Below are 9,012 nucleotides of genomic sequence, written 5' to 3'. Positions count from 1 at the left end.
TGGGCAAGTGGCTACTCCCTTTACTCGAGTTGCACTTAACTTCCGCGTGTTTATTTTTTTCTTGTTTTACAATATTCACGGCCAAAGCCAATCCTTCAGAAGAGGATCGTAATAACCTTGAATTCTGGTTTGACGAGATTTATTTTTACATGTACAGTAGTTGTCTCTTTCGTCCTTTTTTGGATGGACCACACCTTTTCGCCATCCCGTCGCAAGTACCCTGGCGCTGCGAAAAACGAGAATTCGATTGATAACACGAATGTAAAACAACGTTCAACGCAAGGGCATTGCTGAACTCGTATTTATACAGTATAGCAACAGCAAACCAGGGAACTGACTAATGGGTGTGGTTCGTGGAAAATAACGCGATCATGACTTCTAGTAACACGCTTAAAAAACATTCATTGCCGTTTAAATTGTTATAGTTGAACTGGTTGATAAATTGCCTTGCCTAGTGGTAGTGTGCCCAGTTACCAGTTGTGCTCTAATAAATTAGAATAGCCGATGAAATAATCAATCCAATAAGGGTTGTATTGAGACTGCACACTTGTGGCATGACATTTCTAGACATTAACAAAGTGCAACAAAAGTCGGGTGAACGAACCAACACTATTTTGGCCGGTTGCAATACGGTAAAATATGCATGCCTTACCGAGGCAAGAAAAATTTGGCAATTACGCATGTTGGCGAAAATAGATAGAATAGATAGCGAATAACACAATTAATTGTTCTACGAATTCGTCGCAGGCATATCGTTTTGTATGTGTAAGGGGAGTTTTGAAATAAACAAAGACGGGAGACTATAGGGATTTAAGAAGAAGCGCGGAAAAACAGAACAAGGTTTTCATAAATCAATGAAACAAAGTATAGGAGCTACTTGTGGACTTGCGTCAAAATCCAGCTATCTGAAAGCTAGAGCCCTTCCACGGTTTCGGTTATTTCTTTGCGAATAGCGAATGAAAACAAAAATTTATGTGTTCATTCACCGAATAGAACCAAGGAATACGCGAAAGAGAGTCTGGAAGAGATATTTGAAATCGCTAACGGGCTGAAAGAAGTTAGATCACAATCGTAACAAAGCTTCCCTCTCGGTAGCAAAAGAATACTGATACTCGACGTTAATTTCTTGAGCTGTTTTTTGGAGATTGAAGCCACCATTCGACCTTGACGGATTCACTCCACTTAGAACTCTGGGCCCCAATGTAAACGGAACCCCTTCCAGTCCTGCAATACATGGAAATAAAAAAGATTAACATAGCTGTTTTCTATGATAAAGCATCATACAAAGCAGATTGTTTGCTTGTATCAGTTCTACCCACCTGTGAAACCCGACAGTGTAGATGTAGATATGACAACCAAATGATTTTTCTCAGCAACGTTGTCATCAGATGAAGGATTGGCCTGGGGTGGAATTGGGGCTGGTCTTACTGGAGATTTGATGGGATTGGCATTGGAAGAATGTATAGGATAAGGGGTAGGTGAAGTTATTGAACCAGAAGGTGTGTAATCTGAGGTAGGGATGGATTTCAAGTTGACTGATGGAAGAGATGGCAATACCCTAGTTAACATTGGATTTGCTGGTAAAGGTGCTGACTTGTAACATAACACCAGTCCATTTATTTCTCCACCCATAGTGAAACCTTCTGGTGCTTTCTTAGATTTGCTGAGTATTATAATATCAGTGATGGCAAGAAAGACTGAGCTAGTTTCACTGAGCCTGTATGTTAATTGACGTTTTCTCCAAGCACGTTGCTCTACAAACGTATAGGTTGTTAAACAAGCAGAAAATGTGATCAATTTATATTATCATACCTGTTCCATATGTTTTTGACAACAAGACGTAACCATTGGGAGGAGCATCTTTGTCGTTGATGACACACAGAGAGTCAATGACAAAACCAGAAGGACCTTCTGTTTTTGACAAGCATAGATATCTCGTGATTCGTTTGCCAAAAAATCCATCTTTCCACAAATCTGCATCTAAATCTTGATCGTGCGATTTTGCTACAACTGAATAGCCATGGGGACATTTAGACGGATCTTCTACGACACACAGAGCAGTAACAGGGCGATCGTCTGGTAACGGTAAGGTATTGTAGAGCTCTTTCATCCTGTTTACTTTCAACTTTGCAGGGCGACAAAGTTAAATCAAGAGGGAAGGTTCAGGTTTTCTTAAAGTGACTCGATGATTCACAAAGGAAAGTCAAACTTCGGGTCTTCGCTCTTTGGCCTTGAAAATTTACATTCCCTAGACACTTTAGGTAGGAAACCATCCATTCCGAGAGGCCATCTACGCCACCTAATGGCAGTTACATCTACTTTTTTATATCTTACTTGTTTAGCTTGATCAGAGTCATAGACCCCGAGGGGTCTATTTTATGACTCTCATATCTTGATGACTCCATACGCACAATTTCCATCTCTTTTTAACACAGATGAAAAAGTCGATTTCTTACGCAATTGAACGACATAAATGACAATTCGGATAGTTACTTCTATCGACCACCGGGTGGCAGCCTGCTCCATAATGCAATATTTGTTTTTCGGTTAGCTCACTTTTGAGAGTTGTGACACCCATGACCCATCTATCTATGTATTGTGAATCTGGAATCTGGATGTTCCATATATGTCCTTGTCCTCTATAGGAAGACCCTCCTTGCCAGCATTTGCTATGTTGTGGTGCTACCCGTATTTCTTTTGAGAAAGTGTAGTCTGCGATGTTGGATTGTAACGACTTAAGGACTAACTAGGAGTCCATATGGTTAGTGCCCTTCGTCGGACAAAGAAGTAAAATTTTTTTCTTGCGGTGAAAGCACATTTGATCGAAAAGAAATAGGTTTGGTTGCTAAAATTTTTTACTCCCGGTATCAAATAACATCTTTTTCTAAACAAAGATCAAGAAGAAGTTTTGAATATATTAACTTAGAATGCCTCCAAAGAAAGGTAAAACTAAGAAAGCCGACGATTGGCCAAGTGACGATGACGTGGTTGACCCGATTAAAGCTGGGAAAGCTGGAAAGAATGCTGGAGGTGATATAGAAGAACCTAAAACTCAGGCAAAGTCAAAGAGTAAGAAAATGAGAAACCTTAGAGCTGAATTGGAACTGAGTGATGAAGAAGGAGCATCACTACCTAAGCCCTCGAAAGCAGAAACAGCACAGCCTGTGAAATCGTCTGCCAAAAAGAAAGGGAAGGGAAAGAAAGATGATGATTGGAACAGTGATGATGATGCAGCAAAAGTGATTGACCTAAAAAATATCAAATCTGACGAGTATGAAGATGTTAAACCAAAAGCCAAAAAAGTCAAAGCAAAGAAAAAGAAGGTTAACCTGACAGATAGTGAAGCAGAGGAATCTTCCCATGACCAGTCAAAAGTTCCAGGAATTCAGCAAAGCGATGAAGAAGCTGTACCCAAGAGTCAAGTTAAGAGCAAAAAATCCAAGAAAAAGAAGGTTAACCTGACAGATAGTGAAGCAGAGGAATCTTCCCATGAACAGCCAAAAATTTCAGGAATTCAGCAAAGTGATGAAGAAGCTGTACCCAAGAGCCAATCGAAGAGCAAAAAATCCAAGAAAAAGAAGGGTTCGAAAGAAGACAATGGTAGTGACATTGTAGATTTATCTAATAAGTTCACTAAAGTACAGCATGAAACTGAAGAAGATTTAAGTGATTCTGACAACAGCAATGAAAAACCTACAAGTAAAAAAAATAATTCAATAGAAAATAATGTTGTTGATGAGGATTCCAGTAGCCAGCTCCCAATTATCAAACCAAAGGTAGATGAGGATATTCCAGTCATTGAAGAACCTACTTCCATAAGCAAAAATAAAAGTAAACAGAAAAAAGCTCAAAAGAAAGTAAATGCTGGAGAAGATGTAGAATTGAACCATAAAATGAAAGAACTTGCAGTCGATGAAGATCAAGATAATTTCAGTGTCTCTGATGACAGTGATAGTGAAAAGCAACCTGAAAAAAAGCAAGAAGAAAAAGTGAAACTTTCTCATAAAGATAAGAAGAAATTAAAGAAGCAAATGGAATATGACAAACAAATGGATGTCATCACACGCAAAGGAGGGCTGGGACACAGTGAATTGGGAGACAATTTCACTATTTCCCAAGTTCAACAATCTGATAAAAAGTTGGCACAATTGGAAAATGCTGTAGACATAAAAGTGGAAAATTTCAGCATATCTGCAAAAGGAAAAAGTTTATTCACAAATGCAAGTCTTCTTATTGCCCAAGGCAGAAGATATGGACTTGTCGGACCCAACGGGTATGTAAGTTATTTTACAATTTTTTCACAATAAAGTGCATTTTTTTGGTCTGTATTTGAAGACATGGAAAGACAACTTTGCTCCGTCACATATCATCACGATCACTACAGATTCCTCCTTCCATTGATGTCTTGTTGTGTGAGCAAGAAGTGGTCGCGGATGATACACCCGCAGTTCAGGCCATTTTGAAAGCCGATGTGAAACGAACTTCATTGCTTGAAGAAGCTGATAAATTAGAGAAAGAACAACGCAAAGGAAACCTAAAGGTTGATAATTCGGAAAATACTATAATGCACATTGGTTCTTTCTAACTTCATATCTGTTGATATGTAGGTCACGGAACAATTAAACCAAGTCTATGAAGAATTGCGGGCCATAGGTGCCGACGCGGCCGAACCCAAAGCTCGACGAATTTTAGCTGGTCTCGGGTTTACGGCTGAAATGCAGAATCGGCCTACTAAAAACTTTAGTGGTGGTTGGCGAATGCGTGTCTCTCTAGGCCGAGCACTTTATTTGGAGCCCACGCTTCTCATGTTAGACGAGCCGACCAATCATTTGGATTTGAATGCAGTCATTTGGTTGGATAATTACCTCCAAGGCTGGAAAAAAACTTTGCTCATCGTCTCACACGACCAGTCTTTCTTAGATAATGTCTGTACAGACATTATTCACTTGGACATGGAAAAACTATTTTATTATAAAGGAAATTATTCCATGTTTAAGAAAATGCATTTACAAAAACGAAAAGAGCAAATCAAGGATTACGAAAAACAGGAAAAGAGACTAAAGGAGTTGAAATCCCAGGGTCAATCGAAGAAGGCTGCTGAAAAAAAACAGAAAGAGGCTCTAACGAAGAAACAAGAGAAAAATCGAGCCAAATTACAGAAGAACGATGATGATTCAACAGGGCCGATTGAGCTTATGCAGAGACCTAGGGATTACGTCGTCAAATTTCGCTTTCCCGAGCCCCCGCCGTTGCAACCGCCTGTCCTTGGAATTCATAACGTCAAGTTCGGTTATGATGCTAACAGGCCACTTTTTAAGAAATGTGATTTCGGTATAGACATGGAATCACGAGTCGCAATTGTTGGTCCTAATGGTGTTGGTAAATCAACATTTCTGAAACTACTGGTTGGTGAACTAACACCTCAACAAGGAGAACAGAGGAAGAACCATCGTCTGCGAATGGGAAGGTAGCTATTCGATGGCTTTTTGGTTGTTCATAGTTTACATACTTTACACGTTCGTGTTTCTTTTGGCAGATTTGATCAGCATTCTGGTGAACATTTGACGGCCGAGGAAACTCCATCCGAATACTTGATGCGGTTGTTTAACTTACCGTACGAAAAAGCTCGAAAACAGTTGGGCTCATTTGGACTGGCCTCACATGCACATACCATTAAAAATAAAGATCTATCTGGAGGTCAGAAGGCCCGCGTTGCTTTGGCTGAACTTTGCTTGAATGCTCCTGATGTATTAATTTTGGACGAGCCGACAAACAATTTGGATATCGAATCTATCGACGCCTTGGCCGAGGCCATCAATGACTATAAGGGTGGTGTAATTATAGTCTCCCACGACGAGCGGCTGATCCGTGAAACCAACTGTCAACTATGGGTTATTGAAGATCAAACCATAAATGAAATTGAAGGTGGCTTCGACGATTACCGAAGAGAATTGCTGGACAGTCTTGGGGAAGTCATTAACAATCCTAGCGTTGCCGCAAAATTGGCAAATGAAAACCTGTGATGAGGTGGAAAAGAACACAACTCCAAATTTTTTCCTCCGTGTAATATGTATGCGGGGTTGAGAATAAACATGAATGAAATTGTACAAGAATCAAGAGTGAAACATAAGGCAGCTCAGTGCAACTTGGAAGCAACGGAATCCAACACGCGAATATAAACTCGTAGCTGCTCCAGTCCGACTTCCATTTTTTGTCTGAAACAAATCGTTTAGAAAAAACATTAAAAAAAGTAGGACGTTGTTAATTTTCACCCCATGTTTTTCTTAGGTTACTTATGCTGTGCATTTGATGCGAAGTGAGCCATGGCGCGGCTCAAGGAAGATGCTGCTGTAGCGGTTTCTTCTACCTGTAAACCGAGCTCGCTGATGGACAACAGAATGCAATGAGACAAATCTAGTAAACTGTTGTCCTGCCTTAACGTAACCCGACACATTGGAGAGGTTCCGCTGTTTTGCAAGAAACTGCATACGAAAAATCTATATGAAAGGAATGCTCGGTTGAAACGTTTTCAAACAGACCTAGACATGGTGCCCTCCGTTCTAAGCAAAAGAGGTTTTAACTTCTGTAACCCGTCCCTAACTTCTTGAAAAGTTGGAACAGTTGAGTCGGGTTCATACTGAATGCCGGGATGGGCTACACCAACAGCATCAGACAGCGTTCCGCTATGGAAGATATACGGTAACCAAAACAAGTTTAATTTAACCGTGACTTGACGTTCTTCCACGGAAACTTACCAAATAAAGTTGAATCGGCCCCACACACGAGTAAACAGATCTAGAATGAAAGCATCGTTTAGCTTTGCATCTTGCTGTAGCAAACCCTATGAAGCACATATAAATTAATTTTCATTTTGTGATTTATTATGGGAAAAAGTGGCCATACTTGAAGTCCATCAATTGCCTTTTGCAGAGTGTAATGGAACTGCTTTCTTGTTCTTTGTATCAACTGTAAGATGCATATACACGATTGGAGAATCATCTCACGTTCTTCTTGCTTCACAGTATTCTTCGTTTTTATATTTTTCCACATGTTGCTAAGATGATTCAGTTTCTGGTGCATGTCTTTAGGATAAATGTATCCGAACACGGCAATCCCTATATTCAGATTAATGGGCATTATTACATCCGGCAAGGATCAATTAATCTTGGGAGACAATTTAGGATGAGGAACACACAATGCTTATCTATGCAACGTAGAAGGTCACGAAGGTTCCAAGGCGGCTTTATTAAGACGATCTGGTGCCAAATGTCTTCGTAAACTTGTTTCATCTCATATTCAAGCAGCTGTTTAAATTGTAAGGTCGCAAATTGCATGTAGCTTAAAATATTAATATTTAAGTCAATACCTGGCTTATGGAATCCACAATGCATTCTTCGAATTGATATAGGAATGATGCTGCACACACATCTTTGTTTTCTCTGCAAGGCCCTTGTTGGTGGTTACTTGTTCTACCAGGTGTCTCATTTAAGGCATCTTCTGAAAAATGTCTTGTATCCTTCACAAAATTAGTTAGACCTTGCCCTGAGCCACAGGTGGTTTGCACCAGAAGCATTTGCCGCAATATTTGAATGAAATTTGCTGACTGCATTGGCTGTATTCCATTGGCAGATGCTTTGGCACAAAAGAGGACATCATTTGAAAGAAGAATGATATCAGACAACATTTCATTTTTAAGGTAAAGGCACCACTGAAGGATTTTATCATCAGCATTCTCATCAGGTAGCAGATTGATACAATTTTTGAACTCAGTAAGTGTTTGACTTCTGAAGAAGTTGTTTTTTTTATTTATTTGCTCTAGAATAAAGGCTGCAGCTTTTCTTGCAACAGTTTCCAAATTGATCTTATTCTGTCTGTTGCTTTTCATGAAATCAAGTTCTTGTAATACCATCCACGGTACTAGAATTTGCACTCTGGAACTAAATTCCTTGTTCTCTGTTAATGTTTTCACAATTGGCAAGTGTGACAGGAATATGTTGGTATCAATAACTAGGTGTGCAGCAACATTAGAATTTGGTTCCAACCTTCTGGTTGAATTTTCAATACAACTAAAGGTTTTTCTAGCAGAAAAATCTTTCCGCATTTCAAGAAGAGTTTCCATTACTTCCTTTTCTGTTGGCTCCCATTCCATCACATCTTCACCACTAAATGCAGATAGCTTTTGGTTCACATTTCTATGCATCTCTTGCAGTGTATGGTTCTTTGAATTTTTTGAAGGCTGACACTCTTGAGTGCATGTTGTAACATCGTGGTGTTGTTTAGATGATCTCCCTCCGCTCGTTGACGCAACAATACTTCTTATACCATCGGATTTAGTTGTGTTGCTATTGACCAAAATAACGGTAGTCTTCAATTTTCTTTTTTTTTGCACCATAGAATTATGGTTCATTTTGGGCAGATTACTTTTGCTAGAGTTCTTTTCTTTACCCATATTAGATAAAGTTTTTGAAAAATCCCATTAGTGCTACAAAAATACAAATCAAGATTCTTAAAAAAATGCAAAATAAAACGTCTTAGGTTGTTGTTGTTGATTTTCTTGGTGCCCTACTGGATGACGAACGTCTAAGGTGTTGATGTTAACTTTGTCTGCAAAAAGACAGCGCAGCATTGCCGCACAGTAGACACTATTCCTAAATTTTCGAATTTTTGATTTGATGATTGATACTTTGTAACTTTGATTGAGTCCTACCTAGTACCCCTAGAACCAATAATTCAACCGAAATCAAGGTTCAAATAGGATTATGCCTTGTGAATTTTGTAGAATTCAAAGGGATTTCGTTTTTTGAAGATTTTGACAAAAGTAGGAAGGCCCTTCCCACTTTTTCATTTTTGGCCAAATTTCAAATATTGCTTAATATACATGATTCCGATTCAGAATTGAATGAAAATCACGGAAATCAAGTTCATTTTTCAATTGGCCTTAAAGTTTTTTAACTAAACGTAACAAACCAAAAATTAAGTTGATGAGCTAACAGCACTTTATTTTCTTTTATT

The 9,012-nt window shown here is 39.1% G+C and overlaps 3 protein-coding genes across 5 annotated transcripts; 1 reads left to right on the top strand and 2 right to left on the bottom strand.

Annotated features, from left to right (window-relative positions):
- Positions 1-510: 510 nt before the first annotated feature.
- On the bottom strand, positions 511-2,364 carry LOC116916476 (multivesicular body subunit 12B). The gene is made up of 3 exons (XM_032921728.2): positions 1,813-2,364; positions 1,320-1,754; positions 511-1,224 (listed from the first exon to the last, which is right to left on the bottom strand). The coding sequence occupies exons 1-3, from the start codon at positions 2,108-2,110 to the stop codon at positions 1,064-1,066; spliced, it is 894 nt and encodes a 297-aa protein (XP_032777619.1). The 5' UTR covers positions 2,111-2,364; the 3' UTR covers positions 511-1,063.
- Positions 2,365-2,705: 341 nt separating this feature from the next.
- Positions 2,706-6,107, top strand: LOC116916471 (ATP-binding cassette sub-family F member 1). 3 transcript variants are annotated; one of them, XM_045168793.1, is made up of 5 exons: positions 2,706-2,836; positions 2,907-4,273; positions 4,336-4,540; positions 4,608-5,467; positions 5,537-6,107. In XM_045168793.1, the coding sequence occupies exons 2-5, from the start codon at positions 2,928-2,930 to the stop codon at positions 6,021-6,023; spliced, it is 2,898 nt and encodes a 965-aa protein (XP_045024728.1). In that variant the 5' UTR covers positions 2,706-2,836; positions 2,907-2,927; the 3' UTR covers positions 6,024-6,107. The 3 variants fall into 3 exon arrangements, with proteins under 3 accessions (XP_045024728.1, XP_032777612.2, XP_045024727.1); XM_045168792.1 differs by having other exon boundaries at positions 2,715-2,836; positions 2,904-4,273; XM_032921721.2 differs by having other exon boundaries at positions 2,714-4,273.
- Positions 6,049-8,609, bottom strand: LOC116916472. The gene is made up of 7 exons (XM_032921723.2): positions 7,367-8,609; positions 7,196-7,304; positions 6,904-7,115; positions 6,756-6,841; positions 6,540-6,683; positions 6,294-6,482; positions 6,049-6,215 (listed from the first exon to the last, which is right to left on the bottom strand). Exons 1-7 carry the CDS (start codon positions 8,447-8,449, stop codon positions 6,137-6,139), a joined length of 1,902 nt encoding a protein of 633 aa, XP_032777614.2. The 5' UTR covers positions 8,450-8,609; the 3' UTR covers positions 6,049-6,136.
- Positions 8,610-9,012: the final 403 nt, after the last annotated feature.

Source organism: Daphnia magna, linkage group LG2 (assembly GCF_020631705.1).
Source record: "Daphnia magna isolate NIES linkage group LG2, ASM2063170v1.1, whole genome shotgun sequence".
Classification (NCBI taxonomy): domain Eukaryota; kingdom Metazoa; phylum Arthropoda; class Branchiopoda; order Diplostraca; family Daphniidae; genus Daphnia; species Daphnia magna.
Note: the sequence above shows the minus strand (reverse complement) of the source record. Positions and strands in the feature narration are given on the sequence as shown.

Bases quoted from the DNA above. Each gene is read 5' to 3' on its own strand.
- LOC116916471 (XM_045168793.1), top strand. From the start codon at position 2,928: ATGCCTCCAAAGAAAGGTAAAACTAAGAAAGCCGACGATTGGCCAAGT. The intron at 4,274-4,335 runs GTATGTAAGTTA...CTGTATTTGAAG, and splicing joins GGACTTGTCGGACCCAACGG to ACATGGAAAGACAACTTTGC. The intron at 5,468-5,536 runs GTAGCTATTCGA...TTCTTTTGGCAG, and splicing joins CATCGTCTGCGAATGGGAAG to ATTTGATCAGCATTCTGGTG.
- LOC116916472 (XM_032921723.2), bottom strand. From the start codon at position 8,449: ATGGGTAAAGAAAAGAACTCTAGCAAAAGTAATCTGCCCAAAATGAAC. The intron at 7,305-7,366 runs GTATTGACTTAA...CAATTTAAACAG, and splicing joins TTGTGGATTCCATAAGCCAG to CTGCTTGAATATGAGATGAA. The intron at 6,842-6,903 runs GTATGGCCACTT...TGTGCTTCATAG, and splicing joins AGGCAATTGATGGACTTCAA to GGTTTGCTACAGCAAGATGC.
- LOC116916476 (XM_032921728.2), bottom strand. From the start codon at position 2,110: ATGAAAGAGCTCTACAATACCTTACCGTTACCAGACGATCGCCCTGTT. The intron at 1,755-1,812 runs GTATGATAATAT...ATACGTTTGTAG, and splicing joins GTCAAAAACATATGGAACAG to AGCAACGTGCTTGGAGAAAA. The intron at 1,225-1,319 runs GTGGGTAGAACT...CATGTATTGCAG, and splicing joins TACACTGTCGGGTTTCACAG to GACTGGAAGGGGTTCCGTTT.